A 19757-nucleotide genomic window follows, 5' to 3' on the forward strand; every position below is an offset into this window, starting at 1 on the left:
CTGTTTAGCTGGTTGCTTTGTGGATTCAAAGTGGCAACAAAACAGTAGGAGCAAACAAACTCCAGGCTTAATAAATTAGACTCAAGTTGCTGTAGTTGTGAGAGCAATTCCCAGGGCGCGAGGAGCACGGGCAGATGGTGCTGGCAGAGCATCGCCTCTCTGCCCACCTCGGGCTCACCCCACACAAAGAGGAGCCTCCTGCTCCTAGCCTGCTGAGAGTCTCAGTAGATCCCTTTGTTTTTTTTGGCAAGAGTTGGGCTCGTGGGGAGGCAGTATTGGGTAGTGTTAGAACGTGAACTCTTGAGTCAGTACAGAGCTGGGCTCTGCAGATACCTGACCTTGGGCTACAGGGACTTCATCTCAGCAGCTATGTGGCCTTGGGGGAATTACTCTCTTTGTACTTTAATTTCCTCATCCATAATATGGGGTATAATAGTTGTGTGAATCTGGGAAGGGAGTGAATCAACATACACAAAGCACCCAAATCAGTTCCTGGTACACAGTAAGGGCTCAATAAATGCTTTCTGTTACAGTCTAATGATGATTGTCATCATCACAACGGCAGCTGAGAGGAGCACATGCACCCACACTGGATCTCTTCCTTCTGGAAAGGTCACCCTGGCCTTTCTGGGCTTTTGGCTCTGAGGTGCTTGTGTTTTGTCCTTTGATATTATCAAAGGCGAGATGCTAATTCTAAATCAGTCATTCTCGGCTGGGTGTAATTTTGTCTTACCTGGGGCATGTTTGGCAATATCTCGAGAAACTTTTGGTTGCCACAACTCTAGGGGGCAGGAGGAAGTGGCTACTGGCATCTAGTGGGTGGAGACCAGGGATGGGGCAGGATAGTCCACCAACACAGAACTGTCTGGTCCAAACTGCTGAGTGTGCTCAGCTTGAGAAATCTTGCTCTAGATAATAACACTCAAGTCTAGAATTACCATTCTTGCTCCTGTTTTTGAGAGCCTATATGTGCCCAGCATTGTGTTGTGTTTTCGGAGATAATCTCTTTACCCTACAAGACTGGAACAATGAATCCTCTTTGTGCTGAGAGTTTAACACAAATGCTCAGGAATATGCAGCAAGCCGGGGGATTTCACCCCACTGGCTCCTGGAGCCACGGTTAACCCTCCCTCCAAAACCACCCTTTCATATACTCTTTCTTTGACCCACTCAGGGTTGCTTCTTTGCCTCTGTTCAGGCAGAGGAGCAAAGCTCTAAATCTACTTTTTATTTTGGCTGGGATGGGGATTGCTAGAGTTTCATTTTCAGTAGGTCTTCAAAGAGTATTTAATTCCTTGCCTAAGGGCCTTGAAAGTAGTCACCTGAACTGTCAAATACAACCCCCTGTCCCAAATGAGGGAAATTGAGCTAGACTGTGACATTATTAAAAAAACAAATCTGGATCCCTTTGACAATCCCCAAAAGTGAAGATTAGATTAGAAAATGTTTAAATGCCCTTCTATGTTCATGAAAACTATCAGTTTGGTCCTACCAAATCATGTCAAAGCAAACAAAACAACAAATAAGCAGGCAAAATATTCCAGAGTGTTTCGCGGCTATTAATGGATGGGCGATTAAGGGAAATGTATTCTGGAGCCTTCCAGTGAAGTCAGACACTCCAGGGAGACAACACTTCCTTGCAAGTGGAAGGAGGGGTCATTCAGTTGTTCATTTAACAGATATTTATTGACCACCAACCACCCAGTGCATTGGGCACAGAGTACTGAGGACACAGCAGTCATGAAACTGTCTACCAAAGCTTTAGATTCCATCATGCTCTTGCCACCTGTTTTCTCATTGGAAAGCAAAATCAAAATGGGCAAGGGAGATAGACCACCATATCTGGAGCCATAAAATTAATAATGAAATCAATAGAAACATAACTGCAAAGACAATACCTAAAACTGCCAAGCCTCACTTATCTAGACACAGGGCTGAGTGCTTTACATGTGTTGGGTCATGGTCATTTGATCTCATGAGTGCTTTGTGAGGCAATTCAAACATCTGCTTATTTTACAGAAGAGGAAATTGAGGCAGAAAAAGGTGAAGCTGTTCTGTTTGGTGAGGTTATTCCTCAGTTCCAAGAAGACACTGTCCATATTGTCTTACTGTCATAACATCAGAAGGGGCAAAAGAACTTAGATTCCCTCTCCCTGAGATTCACTGAGACGGTGTGTCGTAGTGGCTCCTTCAGGTCACCTGAGACTCGCAGTCTCAGTTTGCTTAGCTGAGAAATGAGAAGTTCCACGACGCTACCTCTTAGAAGTGTGGTGCAGCCCTGCTGAGATGGAGTTGGAGGAGAAGAGCTAGGAGGGAGGATAAAGGGAAGGGACAAAAGAAGCAATGACCTGTGTAGATGACAATGCCAATGGCCATCTCCGTGTTTCTGATGGTACAGCCTCGCAGCAGAAGACTTTCACTGCCAAAGCCGGTCCTGGTCTGGTCAGGATGCTCCCTGGGGATGAGGGAAGACAGGGAGTGGTTTGGTTGCCTCCGGGTCACAGAGCTAGAAGCAGTGAATGCATGTGGTTCCTCTCCTGCCTCTTGTTCAGAGGAGTAATATAAACTCAGAATCTAATCTCCTGCATGTTCAAGTTCATCTATCCTTGGCTCCTGGGAGGCCTGGTTGGGGGCTGGGGCATCAGAAGGGAATCGTCCATCCCCGTGGAATCATTGTCTACCTACATAAAAGGCAGGACTTTGTGCTGAAAAAGCTGCACTTCGATTTTCAAAATGACATTAGGGATTTCGAACTGGCTTCAAAATCCCTAAGGCCATTTTGGGGAATTGGCTTCTGGCCTCACAGGACTGGAAATGTGTCCCTTTAGGAAATGCTCACCCACTCACTCTTCTAGCTGCTGGGACCCAGAACTGCATGAGCTAAATACCCAAGTCCACAGAAGACACCAGAAAGTCCCTCTTTCCATACCATGGGATCGTTAAGGGCAGGTTGTAGGTTTGTCTGCTTCTGAGCTACATCATGCACTCTACTTCTCTCTCCTGTATGATCCTTCCTTGCTCAGCCTTTCATAAAATAAAGAAACCTCACAGGAGGTGGGCAGAGGCCCTCATCCCAATTTACTAGCTTCTTAAAGCAGAGAGTTTCTACCTTCCTCTAGCTTCATTGTAGTTTTCCACCTCACACTATAGATTTCTGGGTCCAGTCAATTCCTAATTATTACCTGGGGTCTGACCCTTGTTTTATCTTGATGCATCTTCTTAGGTATTTTCAGGAGGTTTTCATAAACTTTCCAAAAACATTTGGGAGAACAGAGAAATAATAATCAGAATGCCTAGGGTTTTTCCTCTTTATTGTTCTTTGATACTTCATTTCTCTAGGTCTTGTTTCAAGTGTTTTACATTTCCTGGTTAAGCTTCACCATAATCTTATAAGCAGGTCATGCTATCATACCCACTTTGTAGATGGAAACACCGAGGCAAGTTCATAGAGCTGAAATGGTAGAACGGGGATTGAAGTCTAGAATGCCTGCTGTACTGTGACTTAACATGTCTTATATATATATATATATGCCCTTTCTGATATTGAGAAAATTTCCTTCAATTCCTATCTTTTGAAGTGTTTTTATCAGGAAAGGATGCTAGATTTTGGCAAATGCTTTTTCAGCATCAATCAATATGATCATGTGATTTTTCCCTTTTGATTTGTTAATGTGCTGTTGTGCATTGGTTGCTTTTCTTATGTTGAACCACCCTTGCATTCCCGGTATGAATCCCAATTGGTCATGCTGCATAATTATTTTAATGTGGCGTTGGATTTGATTTGCTAGTTTTTTGTTAAGAATTTTTGTACCTAGGTTCATTAGGAAGATTGGTCTATAGTTTTCATTTCTTGTAGCATCTTTATTCAGTTTTGGTAGCCACATGTCTTTTACTATGAATAATTCTCATGGTATTTCTAGATGACATTTACTTGTACTATTTTATTTGACTTTTCAAAGTTAGGGAGGTTAGCAGGCTGATTATGCTTATTTGTGAAAATCTAAAGCTCAGCAAGGCTGAAGGATTTTTCCGAGGCCACAGACCTATACGTGGGACATTCTAGACCGGGGAAGCCAGTCCACAGATGTCAAACCTAAAGTGATTTATACTACACTAGAGTCCCTAAGAAGGACCACGTTAATTTACAAAATCAGAGAGTCATTTTCATTTTCAGTTCTTCTCTACCCAGGAAGATGTTTAGTGCTAGTACATCATTAACCCTTTTCTAACACTTACCTTACTTTTTAACTAGGATGGGTTTGGCACCTAATAACCTGCAGTTAGGATGTAATGACATTGTTCTGATCTCATTGTATTAATTTTTACTATTCCCTTGTATGTATGGTGAGTCATACTGGTTTTTTGAAGGGCTAGACAGACAAATTTTCCTTTTGAAACATATTTAGGAAAAATAAGTCAATTAAAAATTTGGTAAATGAAAATATAGACGTTTTACAAATATGGTGAAATTGCAAAAGGGTAAAGAGCTGCTGAAGTTTGGGACCCTCTTGCTACCCATCTTTGTCAAGGAGAGGCTAACTGTGGGTAGAACACTGGGCTAATGACTCTAGAATACTTTCACTGTCAGCAGCTTGTGATTTCATGGATATTTTTATGATGCTCTGAGATGATAAGATGGTAGGGGCTTCTACATCTCCCAGGTGTAATGTTTCCTTTCACTGGAATGTAGAAAAGGATTAGCCACCTCACAGCAGCTATTCTATTTGGCAATTTTTGTTACCAGGATGCTCTCTTTAACTGGCCCTAGAGCAAGTTCTTAACCTTGGTTCTATTGACATTTGGACTGGCTAAGTCTTTGTTGTGGGTAGCTGTCCCATCACTGTAAGATGCATAGAAGATTCACTGACCTCTACCTACTAGATGCCAGCAGCACTTTGCTCCCAATTGTAACAACCAAAAATATCTCCAGACATTAGATGTTGCTATATGTCCCCTGGAGTGGGAGGCAAAATCACCCTTGGTTGAGAACCACTGCTCTAGAGAGACCCTTTTGTTTAAAAGTTACATTTTCAAATCTGATGCCCTTAATTTTAAAGTCAGAACGTTAAAAGCTGTTCATATTCTAATCCATCTGTGGTCACAGGAAAACTCCTTAATTAAAGAGGACTCACAGAAGCTCTCAGGCAACTGGTAGGTTTGCTCAGTAAGCAGGTGCAGCCCATCTGCAAACATTGGACCTGAGAACATTCTTCCTGCTAAGCAGAGTGGATGAAGAACCATGGTGGAGAATTCTCTACCATTCCATAGATTGGCTACTGAGCTGAACAACTGGACTTTTAAGGCTTATTCATGAGGTCTGGGTGGGTAGAGGAAGACTGATCTCTAGGGGCAGTAACCAGGAGAAGATTCAGGGGTTTGAGTGGAGCTGGGAAGGTAGTGTCTGAGATGAGTCATATAGAATCCTGGTTGAACACTGAGAAAGGCTGGCATGAGCCATTTGGGGGAGAAAGGATCTCAAATGGAAACCCAGAGATAAGCTGTTCTCTAAGAGGACGAGGAGGATAACTCAAGGCATGGTGACTTGGGATGAGCCAAATCCACAAACTGTGAGCAGGAGGGCAAACTCCTTTGCCAGTGCAGGTGGCAAGTTCTGCCTCTTTAGGAACTTGTGCCCAACTCCTGCTCTTCCACAGCAGCTCATACCCTTCTCGACCTGTCTCCTGCTAGGCATTTAAAAATACTTTGCCTTTAAAAGCTCCTCTTTGTCTTGCATTTTTCTTATCTTTCCCCCTTTCATATTTCTCCTCATTTTTTATCTTTCCCTCCTTTCATATTACAGCCTCAGAAAATAAGGGTGGAGGGATTGTACAGACACATTTTGAGAAGCCCCCTTAAGCCTTATTTCAGGACCTATTGGTAGAGAAGTTGCCATCACATGGCTGAGCTCTGTACTGGGAGGCAACAGAAAACATTGGGACTGGAGTCAGAAGACTCAAATTTAAGTTCTCACTTGGTCTTGTACCTGCTCTGTGGTTTCGGGTGAATCATGAAAAGTCATAGATCCTCAAATCCCCCATCCGCAATACAGGGAGCATAACCCACAACCCTGGGGGGGGGGGGCTGTGAACATCAAATAAGGGGCTCTTAGGTGAAATTACTCAAAAACTATTGAAGCACTGTGTGGGGGGTTAAGCTATATGTACCCCAGAAAACATGTTCCTAAAGTTAATCCATTCCTGTGGTTGTGCACACATTGTAAATAGGACCTTTCAGTGAGGCTACTTAATCCTCTTACTGGGATCCTTTATTAACAGGCAGAATACAGGAGGAGAGAAAAAGCCAGGGAAGCAAGAAGCTGAAAGCAACGAAGCCCAAAAGAGAAAGGAAAGACCAGCAGGCATCATCATCTGCTTTGCCATGTGACAGAAAGGTCAAGGATTGCCAGCAGCCAGTCGTCAAGAAGAAAGCATTGCCTTGATGATGCCTCGATTTGGACATTTTCACTGCCTCAAAACTGTAAGCTAATAAATTTCCATTTGAGCCAACCCATTTCATGGTGTCTGTTCTGAGCAGCCTAGGAAACAAAAACACACTGTAAAAGATCATTTACTGACATCAGTTACCATTGCTCTTATTTTTCAGTAAGACCAGTAGTATGATGTGGTAGTAGAATTAGTGAAGTTTCCCAGTCAGAACCAAAGTTGAGGATTAAAAATACCCGTAATTGTGACAGCAGCAGTCACTCCAACTGAGCTGGGTACTGTGCTATGAGTTTTGCATTGGCTAAACAGCTTAATTCTTAGAAAAGAAAAATCCTATGAGGTAGATATTATAATCTTTATGGATGTGGCAACCAAGAACCAGAGGGGTCAATTTATTTATCCAAGGTCACACAGCTTATAAGTAGTAGAAACAGGTTTCAAACCCAATTTTGTCTACTTCAAAGCCAGTGTTCTTAACTACAATGCAATATAGGCTCTTTTAGAAAACTGATCTTAATGAAGTCATACTAGTGTGATCTTGTTTCTGACCCTGTTTCACTCGAGGTCTAAAGAACCATTTGTGAATTTAACTCTACAAGATAATTAATTGTCACTCCAGCAAAGAAGAACAAGAAAAGTTTCCCAACTTCCTTTAGGTCTCTCTGGTTCTTCTTCATGATGGAGGGAAACTTCCTCAAGATCCAGATGCCTATCTTTTTTTTTTTTCTCTTTTAAAATGTTACTTTTTCGGACTATTCACAAGACTTTAATGTCTTCCTATTGCCCAGCAGATTCCATTTCATGAGAACCAGAGTGAGGTTTCAGAGGGGTAAGGAAATAGGAATAGGAATCAAATACTCATGTATGAACCTTTAGCTGTACCAGTTAGCCAATGAAGGACATAAGACAATTAAACATCGCACTGTGACTCAAGATTGTACATCCCCACATTGTGACTGCTAGCACCCACCATACAGGTATACAACATGTACAAAGTACCTGTAACTTATAGTTGGGTAACATATATAGAGCATGTAGAATAACGCCTAGGATTCCAGACTCCTCCAACTGTCATTTACTTCTCTCCCAGATGCCTATCTTTTGGGCCATTTCAAGAAAATATATTTTCTAGTTGAGGAGGATATATTTACAAGCAGCACAAGGATGTTAGCTACTTACATGTAACCCTTAAATTTGTTGAGGTTGTTGTTGGGTTTCTCACACACAATGGTATTGCAGAAGTGCTCCGGTGCAAACTGCGTCTCCTAAAAGAGAGAGAGGACTCAGGTTATTAAAGGAGAGGAATCTAGTTTTACTAGAATCATTGGGAAAGCTAATCACAGCTAGAATCATTGCAGGTGAGGTAATCCTTGCTTTGTCATGCTGTGATAGTTGTAATGTGTTAGCAGAGAAAGTTAAATCTTCCTTAAGGAGGAGAAAGCAGATGCAAATGAAAGACTGGATGCTCTGCAGAGGGAGGTGCCTTTTCTGAGTGCATTTCCCAGGTACATGCCTGGGTTTGAGTTTCTAGACCAGTGCAGTCCACTAGAAGTTACCGTGATGGTGGAAATGTTCTAAGTCTGTGCTGTCCAATATGGAAGCTGCTAACTGTATATAACTATTAAGTCCTTAAAATGTGGCAGTGTAACTAAGGAATTGATTTTATAATCATATTAAATTTTAATTAATTTAAAGTGAAGGAGTCTCATGAAGTTAGTGTCTATCACATTGGATAGCACAAAGATTATCAAAAGAAGGAAGTATAAATCTGGCTAGCTAAAGAGTCACTGTCAATATTCTTGAGTATATAATACTTTCCAGGTAAATATATACATATATATATCATTTATACTCTCACACATGCACATATATATATGTGTGTGGGCACCTGTGTACACACATATGTTTATGCATTTCAAAAACGAGGTTTAGTTTTCCTATGTTTTAAACATTATTTTGTTATTAAATTTTCTGTCTTTATTAACAGCTGCATAGAAACCTATGGTATGAATGCCACCATATTTCATTTCACTATTGAACATCTACATCATTTCAATCTGTTCTGCTATTGTAAAAATGCTGTGAAAATATTAGCTAACAAGACACACCTAGCATGTACTGAACTCTCATACGGGCCAGGCACTGTGATGAGAACTTTACACACATGATTTTCAAGTTTATAACCATCCTGTGAAGTAGGCACTTTAATTACCCCTACCCTTTAACAGGGGAAACTGAGGCTCAGAAAGGTTAAATTGGCTGCCTATCACTGTACCAGAGCTGGGATTTGAATCTCAGCCTGAAACTGCAGACCCTTTGCTTTTTAATTGCATAGCACACTGCCTCCCAGTGAACATCCTTGTAGCTGAGTATTTTAAACACATCCTTGATTCTTTCTCTACTTAGGTTTTTCAGTCTTGCAAGTTCGTATAGCCCAGTGTGAAGAAAACACAGCTGGGGTAGGGGATCTTGTTTTCTAACTCTATTGCACATTGACTGATCCTGCATTCAACTGCCTCAGTCTTTTCATCTATAGAATGGAGCTAACACCACCTGCCCTCCCCAAATTAGTTGTGCCTTAAAAGACAGAATCCATGTGGAAAGGTTTGGAAAGGTGTAACATGCTGTGCAAATAGAAGGTGGTAGCGCTAAAGGTGGAATTGGAAATGGTTTAGTGCAGAGAGTTAATTTATCTCTGAGAGCTTCAGCTGTTCAAAGGGCACACTGATTAGAAGAAATGATAGCATTTTCTAGCTTCGTATAAATATATTGTCCATTGGATTGGGGGGGAGGGCATCAACATAAATAAACTCTTCACTCACTTGAAATAAATTACCCATCTACGAGTTTCTAAAAATACAAACTTTTCCCCTCCAGGTATTGATTCTTTCAGGGACAAACACTTGCCAAGTTCTGAGATGATGACAAATCATGCTGCAATTTGTCAGCTGCTTTTGTGCCTTGATTAAGTCATGTGCTTCACTCCCAATCCATACCACTCGGCTCATCGCTGGGTTTCTAAATCCAAACTCATTTTAGGTATGAGTGGCAGCAGGTTTGAGAGCTAATGAACCTGCTGTGAGGATGCCGAGTCCCTGTTTAATCACACTTTAAAGCTTCACTCTGCAGTGGTGAAGCTTGCCTCCTTTGTCCTGCAGCCCAGGCTTCCCAGCAGCCAACTTCCTGAGTGTCCTCTTCCCTGGTCACACGCTTTCCTTTCCTTCTTGGCTACTGACTTCTTTTCATGGACAGGTGACCTAACTTTCTATCTCCACTGGGCTCTCTACCCCTGCCCCCAAGATGGGCCATAGAGAGGGCACTCAGTTCCTGATGTCTCCAAAGACAACTTCACAGGCTCTGCTTGCTTTAAAGGTTTTGCTGTAGCTCACTCCAGGGAAACTTTCAGAAGAGCCCAAGGACAGCTGGTAGTTGCCAAGCCTTACAAATCCATCAGAGTTCTTATTTTGACTTTGCTCAGAATTTCCGATTGTTATTTGAAATGGGTTAGACCCCACTTCCCCACCCACAGCTTTTTTTTTAGCTTGTGAATGGAGCTGTCCTAGCCAAATTTTGCTTTCTGACCTAGCCTTTCATCTAAAGCATTGCCCTTGACAAAGTTCCCTTTAACCAGGGAAAAGGCCTGGGGATGCCATTAGGGCACAAGAAAAGCTAAGCCCTTTTCAAAGGCGACTGTGTGTCTCTGCAGTACTCTAAGTCAGACTCACCTCCCTTGAGCACTTACTATGCGCTGCCTGTCATTAAGTTCTCATAGTAACTCTCAGAATTGTAACAGATGTGCAAATGGAGTCTGTGGTAAAGCAATTGTATTATGGCTGGTAAGTAACAGAGCCAAGATTGGAACTCACATCATTGGAATCCAAATCCATTATCGTCATCATCATCATCATCATCATACTTACTCCTCCTATCTTATTATTGTTGTTATTACAGTATTTATTGAATGCTTCAGGCATCAACTAAGTACATATATGCTTAGTATATATGTGATTTCCTTTCATTTTTACAATAATCTTAACCAATAGGCATTATTATCATCCCCATGTAACGCAAGAAGGAACTGAGGCTTGGAGAGATTCAATGATTTTCTCAATGCCACACAGGTAGCAAAGCTGGAAGATAGGATTTACCCTTGGGACTTCTGACTCCACAGTTTGCTCTTTTATCCAAGGTATTATTTTGACACATGCAGGAAAGATTAGTGTTGGAGATATCCTCTGGCCCTATTTCCCTTTCTTTGCTCCTTTCCTGCATCTTCTGACTGAAGTACCTGATATAATGAATGAATGAATTCTCTAATACATAATTGAAAATATATAATAGCTACTATATCCAATAAGCAACGCAATGCACTACCTCTCTTAAGTATATTTGCCTCTTAAATTAAGTTTCTTTCAAAAGGTAGAAATGAAGTAAATCACCTAGATGGACGATATTCTTTCAAGGATTATTTTAGTGTTTAAGAGGTTTTTTTGTTTCACTTTTTGGCCACCTCCTCTAAGAAGCCCACCCCAACCCCCAAGAACTTTTCAGCCCAGTTGTATCAGTTCCTCAGAGATGCCCTGACAAATACCACACAACAAGTTAGCTTCAACAATGGGAATTTACTGGCTCACAGTTGTGGAGTCAAAAGTCCAAAATCAAGGTCTCTCCAGGCCATGCTTTCTCTCCAGTCCTTGAGATTCCTTGGTTTGCATCTCTGCCTCAGCCACATGGCTTCTCCCTCTGGCTTCTACTTCTCCTGCTCAGTCATCTGTGTCTCTGCCTAGATATCCTCTCCTTATGAGGACTTTAGCCATATGGATTGAGGCTTCATCTAAATAGGATCTTTGAAGATCATACTAAAAAATAAGTCCACACTTTAACCAATAGTGACAACTCCAAAAGTCTTATTTGCAAATGGGTTCACACCCACAGGATTGCCAACTAAGACGTGAACATGTCCCTTGTAGGGGACCTGATTCAATCCCCAACACCAGCCAATCAGAATTAACTGCTCCCTTTATGAGCTTCCGCATCACATTTCTTATGCCTCCCTTTAATACTTACACGTCTGGACCTATGCTGCCTCTACTAGATTATAAGCTTCCTCGGGGCATCTCCCGTGAGACCTGTGTTAGAAGGCACGCTGTAGAGGTGGTGGCTGAGAGGATACAAAGCACATCTCACTGCCTGCCCCACCCAATCAGGAAAAGTTCCAGGTACAATCTTAAAATTCAATTTGCAGAAATAGAATAACTACTTTCCTTTTAGGAAAATTCTTTGGCTCAACTAATAAAAAAAGCAGTCAAAAACAAGTCCGATGTGGGCCAGATTTGTCTCCCATTCTGCATGAATCCTTCATGCATTCAAGATTTATTTAATACCCATGTATTCACCATGTGAAACATGGTGGGAAGTGAGAGAATCAGAGAGGAGGTATGGGTTATTGACACACATCAATATTGCAACCATAAAAACAACTCCAGTTCCCCTGTCTAGCATAGGTATGTCAATGGCAGTAAATCTGAAGACAAGGGACATTGAGCTGACTGCCACTAGGCAATAATGCTCTGGGGTTAAGGTACTCTTCACCAATCTATGATCTAAATACAGGCAGGCCAAGGTGAAGTAAGCAGGTTGAAATAAATTTCAGTAGCTAGAATAGGCCATTTCCTTGTGCCCGGACTTAGGTTTTACTTTTCTGGGCTTATTTTCCACTATACTCACAAACAAATTTCAAATTGATCAATAAACATGATTAAATAAATGTCTGCATGCTCTTTTGAAAATGCTTGTTGTGAGTGGTTGTGTTCTGGTTACCCACCTTCCATTCCACCCTCCTTTGATTTCCTTTTGGAAAACTCTATCTCCTCCGTGGCTTATCATCTTGATAAGGCTATAAATCACATTGCCCTGTCCATTAGATGCTCCCAATTGTGGGACTTGTGTGGAATGACTCAAGGTAGGAGAAAAAAAAAAAAGAGACCATTATATAACTCCTGCTACAGACACTCCTCCAGTACACTGCAGTTTCCTGGTTCTTGTCCTTTCTGAGCCTGGATCTTCAGCTTTCCCTTTGATTCTGTGAGTCAGAGTATGTGCTCCTCCCCCGCCTTCCACCTGCCTACAGCTGCAAGTCTTGCAATAATTCTGTTTGGCTTAAATTAGCCAGGATCATTTCTGTTGCTTAACAAAGAATCTTAATCAACCCAGTGGCCTATTCAGTCCCATCGGCATTTCAAATGCTTTTAACCATTCACAAAATGCTACCACTTATTTATTTTATAACTGAGCACTAAGGAACTGGCCCAAGGTCACAGAGCTCGTTAGAACCCAGATTTGCCTGATTCTAAAGCTTTCTTAATATAAGCATAAAATGCAATCTGGCCACAGAATAGAAATGCTCGCCTCTTTTCCTGCATTTTCCCAAGTTTTCCATATTGACAATTCCCCTAAACTTTCATTGCTATCCTCAAGGATCACCCTTCTTGAGGACCCATCTCTGTCCAGCACAGACCTTAGCAAACTCTCCTTCTTTAAACACTTCTTAATATCTGCACCACTCACTTGGGACTTCTAATTTTTTAAACTTTTAAATGCCAAATATCAGGCTAGTTCTTTAAGCCAGTGGTTCCTAACTGGTAGATTAAGCTATTGCAACTTATCCACAAATCCACATCAGCACAAACATGCTATCTATAGACAGAATAAAAAGTCTCACACATACCTGTACCACTATTTTTTTTCAAATTTTTGTGGGTGTTTTTTTTTTTTTAACAGTTTTATTCATACACCATTCAATCCATCCTAAGTGTACAGGCAATGCTCTTGGTATAACCACAAAGTTACGTATTCACCACTACAGTCAATGTGAGAACATTCTCCTTTCTTCCAAAGAAAAAATACCATGAGGGTATAATAATAAGGGCATATCCCCCTATTATTGATATTTAGTTTTTGTAGAGTACCTTTGTTAAAATTCATGAAGGAATATCACAATGTGTTTTTGTAGGTATTCTTGAGGTTAATAAATTACAGATTCAATTTTAAAAGTTACCAGATCCATAGTAGCTTTATTTCATTTTATTTTATTTAGCCTTTTATTTTGGTGTATTTCTTAATAACAGACACAGAAAGGACAACTCCTGTCAGAGAGGAGGGTTTGGGGGGTTAAGGTGATAAGAGCCTTTTTGCTAGAAATCTAGGGACCCACAGCTGTAAGTTCTTAGAGGGCAGGAGCCATGTCTTAGACCACTTCGAAGGCCCTCTTTGGCTAGTAGGAAACATCATTCAAGATTCTGTCAATCAGAGAACAAGAAACCAGACAAACTCTTTCCTCAAACATAGAACGCAGGGCAGTTTGAATATTAGCAATTACGATTTGTTGAGATTTTACTATGAGCCAAGCACGTTTGTGAAAGGAGCTGAATCAGTGATGGCTGAGCTTCTCTGAAAGTCCTTAGAACATGTTCCAACTCATCTCTCATGCTGAATGACTGTGAAGAGGGACCCCCACCATCCTGGGGATGAGGATGGAGATAGCAGCAGCAGGAATTTATTTGAGGGGTGTTCATGTAGAACTGTGCCAAGAAGGAGGGGTTCCAGTGCTCCAATCTAGGTCAATCAAGGTGACTGTGAAGAATTATGGAGCAACCTTGGAAGAATGCTATTTAAAGTTTTGCTTCGTTTTCTTTTTTTGGTTTACTGGTTTGTCTAAGTTGTGGAAGCAAATGTTCTTCATGCCCTACTGCTGAGACTAGGTGATTGAGTTTTCTTCCTGGCATACAAATTAATGACTCTCTGATTTCCGAGAATCTTATCTGAAAACTAATGACAGTTACCAGCACTTGATAACCTTCCTGCTTCCTGGTAGGAGTTATCTTGAAAAAAATAACAAGAGTGCAATAGAGTGATTGGCAGTTACTTTCCTCTCTTACTCTGGGTGAGGGAATCATCTGCATATTCAATAACCCTGGGTCTCTCTGCCTGCCCCAGTGATTCACAAAAGAACAGACAGATTGGGCTAGAGGGGCACAGAAGGAAACTATGCCTAAGGATTCCTAATAGTCTGCTGCTTTTTTTTTTTTCAGTAGACAAGTGTTCTATTCAGAGATGAGGCCAGATTTAATCTTGAAATCTTACTATGACATATTCTAACATATAAGTCAAGGGTTGCGGATGCCAAGCCAATACTACAGAAAAGAATAATTGCTTCTATGAATTTAAAAAAGGAATGCTAGGCATTCAATCTATATTTGTTGAATGAGTATGTGAATGGCCATGATGGCTGAGATGTGAACACAACATACCACCCCTGCTGATAAACCAGAAAATATCTTAGCACAGTATCTGGCAACAGGAGTGCCTCATCAGATGTTTACTGATTAAGTGAATTTACTGAATGAACTATAGTAATGTAGATGCAATAGTTGAGAGAGACAAGAACAAAGAATGTTGCCTGGGTAGCAATAGGGCAGGGAAGGAAGGGGTTTTTGGAAAGAGAGGACAGCACTTAGGGGCTATCAGAACAAGACAAGAATAACCAGGACCCTCTCATTAAGGATGGACTATGTTGGTCATACAGAACTTAGGCTTATATAGCTCTGATGTGTAATAGATAAAATGGAACTATTTACTGCTGTGCTGCTCAGGACTCCTCTGCCCCATAAACTGGTTTTAAGGAAGTAGCCCTTCTCTCATTTCAGCCTTGAAGTTCAAGTAGAAGGTGCCCAGAGTCCTCCCCTCTGACCAGAGATGATTGGTCTAGGGATGGGTACATGATACCAGCCAGGCCAGTCGGTCTCTTTCCCTGGGTTAGTTTTCAATCTAGATATAAGGTTCCTAGCGGCTCCATGGCAGTGAGGCTGTAAACTTAAGTATTTGGGTGTCATGTTGCCTTTCAGGTGAAGAAAGCAGGCTTGAGAGACTAAAGCCAAACATGTCGAGAAGCAAAAATAGGAGATGGAGAATGTGTAGATGGCCTTTCAATTCTTGGTTCCAAATGACCCTGGGACCCTCTGCTCCCAGGTACTCTTCCAATAAGTTGCCTTTTTCCTTAAGCTACTTTGAATCAGGTTTCTATCACATGCAGCCATGAGTATCCATATATTAGATTTCCCTTTGGGACACCAAATATTTTCCTCTTTGGCCTGAAATGCCCACAGTTATCCTTAGTGGCTAAGACAGTGGAGGCCACACTAAAATGTAAATGTGTTGGTATGGACTATGGAGGTAGTAGAAAGAAGGAAAACTTTAAGCTATGATTGCTCCTAAGTATGGTTACATATTTCACACAACCTTTGAAAGGCTCTGAAGGGATGCAGAATGGAAAAAGCCTCTTTAATAGACGTGTACAAACAATGCTAAACATTGGGAAGTAAGATTTCCTTGGTTGTGGTGTGTGTGTGTGTGTCTGTGCACCTGCACATACATGCACGTGCCCTGAGATAACACTGGGAAGGAGACGGTCACCGAAAGGAGGCCAAGGCGTACAAAATAAAAGTAACAGTATTTCAGAGGGTTGTTTCGGTCATGGTCAAATAATAATATAATATCAGATATGATTATTGTAAAAAATTATAACCTAAAACTTATATGGCTTCAGTATGTTCAAAGATATGAAAATCATATTCATTTGAGAAATAGAAAATACCAATAAAAGGGATCTAAGAAGAATTGCCATAGCAATGGGAGAAATAATCAGGCCAATCAGAGCTGAGCTCAGATTTTGGTTCACCACTATATTAGTTAGATGGCATTTGACAATAGAGTAAGATGACATTTGACAACAGTAATCTCTGAAATTAAATTTCTTCATCTCAAAAATGTGGCTAATTCCTTCCGTGTCTACTTCACTGGGTTGTTGTGAATGCCAGATACTGAAATGGGTCTGAATAGCATAGTGTTTAAGGGCTTTGATGAGGCTGAATGAGAATCCAACAATTCTGAATTTTGAATTGAAGTATCATCATTACTCCTGATGTAGTTAACCTTCAAAAAAAATCCTAGTTCTGCCCATTTAAATAGCATAGAAAACTGATCAGCCCGTTAGCAATACATAAATACATACCTCTATCATCTACTTTCTATGGTTTTTAAGTACTATTTCACATTAAAAGGAACCAGAATGATCAATGATTACTGAGGTCATGTCAAAAGAACTCAGGAGCCAATTTGAAGAAGTCCCCACTGACTAAAATCAATAAAGATTACAACCACCCTGACTTGAAACCCATCAAAATATGTTTAAATCCATGAGTTCATACTGATACTAAAAAATAAAAACTTCTGATCCCCTTTGGAGCATGCTAGAGAACCAATTTAAATCATTTTGAATACTGGTAAGTAAAAGCAAAGAATCAAGCACTTATTCTGCATTTCTATACAGACAACACCTCAGCATAACCAGCTACTGAAAGAAGGGGAAATTACTCTTTATCGGTGAATTAGAGATTCACTGTTTTGCAAATGACATTGCATAAATGGATCTCAGCAATGGGTCACCAATGACTGCTAACATCAAAAACAAATGCAATGAGATATTGTGTGACAATGATGTAATATTGACTAACACACACAAACACAAAACCTAACTGAGTCTGATTTAGGCACTGGATCCAACTACCCATTTACCAAAATACAGTGGGCAGGGAAATGTTAAATGGCACCACAAGGAGACAGTACAATGCTGGACAGCAAAATCCAGGCTGTAGGAAATTTTATAGGACAATAAAAACTAAGTTTGCAAAAAAAAGAACTTAAAGGAGAATCTATAGAAACAAAGAGATTTAAGCAAGAAACTGCATTATGTGCTTTAGTTGGACCCTGATTCAAACAAACATATTGGAAAATAATTTAAACATTGACTTGAAATTTGATATCAAGGAATTATTGAACTTTTTTTAGGTATAATAATGGTATAATGGAATGTTTTTTAAAAAATCTATTTTTAAGAGATAAATACTGAAATGTGTACGAGTGAACTGTTGCAAAGTTGAAAATTTACTTGAACATAATTTGAAGGAGGAAGGGTGGGGATATAAATAAAACAAAATTAGTAATGAGTTGGATTTTGAAATTAGGTGACGGGTATATAAAAATTTATTCCAGGGCGGTGTGATGGTGTCTCAGTAGGCAGAATTCTTGCCTGCCATGCCAGAGACCCAGGTTCGATTCCTGGTGCCTGCCCACGTTAAAAAAAAAAAAAGGAAACTCATTTAAGAGTCTTTTACCTGGGCAATAAAGAGATAAACACTATTATTACATGCATCAATGATGTCCTAGGCTACTGTTTTCTAAAGTACATTGTGCACATGACTACCTGGGGATCTTGTTAAAATGCAGATTCTGGTTCAGTAGGTCTGGGGTAGGGCCTGAGAGTCAACATGTCTGATATGCTCCCAGGTGGAGCAAAGTCATTGGTCCATGGATCACACTTGGAGCAGAAAGGTCTTAGTGCTGAAAGTGATCTCTGATTCAGCAGGACTTGAGTGTTAATGATTTGGAAAATAGATGACTAGGAACATGTTTGCTATGAAACACTAACTGGAAGAATTTATTTCTGATGTTTTGGCTTTGGTAATGTGTCATTTCCCAAAATGAATGGCACACATTACATCTCTAGTTTCTAGGAAACCTTTTTAATAAAGAAGTTGCATATATCTGAATGTCACCAAAGAGAAAACTGTACAATGTAATTCCCTAATAAAATCCCTTTCTTACTGGCAGACCTTAGCATAATCCCAATTTTGGATTTTTTCCACTTTTCCTAGCAATGAGAAGTGATAATAAATATTTCAAAAATAGGTCAATAGTTTTGCAACTTCAAAGATGGCCCATCATGATAAAAGTTCCATTGAAAAAAAAAGGCTTGTTCCAGGTTGAATCCTGAGAAAAGTATGTGAAGCCAACTCTTTGGGAACCTTGAGAACGATATAGAAAGCCCTTCTAAAAATTGCTTTCATGCTTTGGACAGAGACAGGAAAGGGGAGATTGTGTAGGCAGGGAGGGGTTGCCAACTTCCTCACCATGTGGTGATTGCGTCTGTGCCACCATCTAGATTAACATTTCCCAACTATGTACCATAAGAATGTTCAAAAGTATCTGTGCTGAGAAAGAGTTCTGAAGTTAGAAAAGTTTGGAGAGCTCAGGGTTAAACAAACCTCAACAGGCGTGTTTACTTCTGGTCTTCTCAGAGACTTTAATATTTTAATATCCATTGAAACTACCAAGACGGGTGTGTGTTTTAATGTCCATTGGAACTACCAAGACGGGTGTGGGGCTCAGGCCTCCTGAGCTGTTCTGACCAGGGATCAGATTTTTTGAGGACTGTTTCTTGGGATAAGTGTTTGACAGGCTCTATTTTGAGAAATGCCTAGGGAGAACCAGGCCAAAGACTGTTGGGTTGACTTTGAATGGACAGAACACAGGTAAGCCCTGTGTTCTGGATGAACACAGGTAATCATCCATTAGACGGTGGGCATGGGTGTGGGTGTACATGTGGGGTAGGAAGTTCATGAAAATCTCCGTGCTTAGTAAAAACCCTTTTGGCAAAATGAAGATCTCATAGAAAATAAGGGCTGAGAGGGGAAGTAGGCAAATTCAAACTTTATGCATTATTTAAGACATGCAATTTCTAAATAAACCATGTTTGTAGGTGGATAAAATCTCTGTGACTATTGGCAAAATTTGCCCTTCCTGGGCCTCAGATTTTTCCTTTATAAATGGAGATGGCAATGCCCACCTCACAGTGTGTTGTAAAGACCAGAAAAGGCAATGCTCGTAAAAACACCAGCACATAATAAGAAGTTCATACATGAAAGTTTTGTTCTCATTATTGTTAAATGGCAAGTGTTTACTGGAAATACTTGAAGAAGATACTTTCCCTCTGTTACGTGGATTTTCAAGGAGGTGGTGTTTGGTTCCTATCAGGATCTTTTGGGAGAACATTTCCAAAACATGTATGCTAAGGTCCCTACTCGGTTTTGGGAAATCATCATTTCGTGGCGGTGGTGATGGGAGGAGTGCGTGCATATTTTTTAAAGCTTCCATGATTTGACACATCTTAAACAGATGTAATATATTTGTGATCCCTCAGCCATTCTTAAAGTAGTCCTTGGAACAAGTTTTCTGCTGCTAAAGGTTTAGAAATGTTACATACTAGTACTCTTCCCTTCTCTCCTTGGGAATTCACTAGTTCTGCAGTATGCAACATTCGAAAACTTGTAACCTGCTGTCTTCTGATCTTATTTGACCCTGCAACATTTATTTTTCTTACCATCTCATCAACATCTTTGTGCAAAGCATTTGGGAAAT

At 40.5% G+C, this 19757-nt stretch overlaps 1 protein-coding gene across 2 annotated transcripts in view; it reads right to left on the minus strand.

The window, feature by feature from the left end:
* The window catches only part of ATP10B (ATPase phospholipid transporting 10B (putative)), a 304465-nt gene that overhangs the window by 63680 nt on the left and 221028 nt on the right, over window positions 1-19757 (minus strand). For both annotated transcript variants that reach the window (XM_077137580.1, XM_077137581.1), the window contains 2 exons: window positions 7623-7708; window positions 2349-2455 (listed from right to left, as the gene is read on the minus strand). In XM_077137580.1, coding sequence (XP_076993695.1) covers window positions 2349-2455; window positions 7623-7708 — 193 coding nt within the window. The remainder of the gene's footprint in view (window positions 1-2348; window positions 2456-7622; window positions 7709-19757) is intronic.

This window comes from Tamandua tetradactyla, chromosome 20 (assembly GCF_023851605.1).
Source record: "Tamandua tetradactyla isolate mTamTet1 chromosome 20, mTamTet1.pri, whole genome shotgun sequence".
Lineage (NCBI taxonomy): Eukaryota > Metazoa > Chordata > Mammalia > Pilosa > Myrmecophagidae > Tamandua > Tamandua tetradactyla.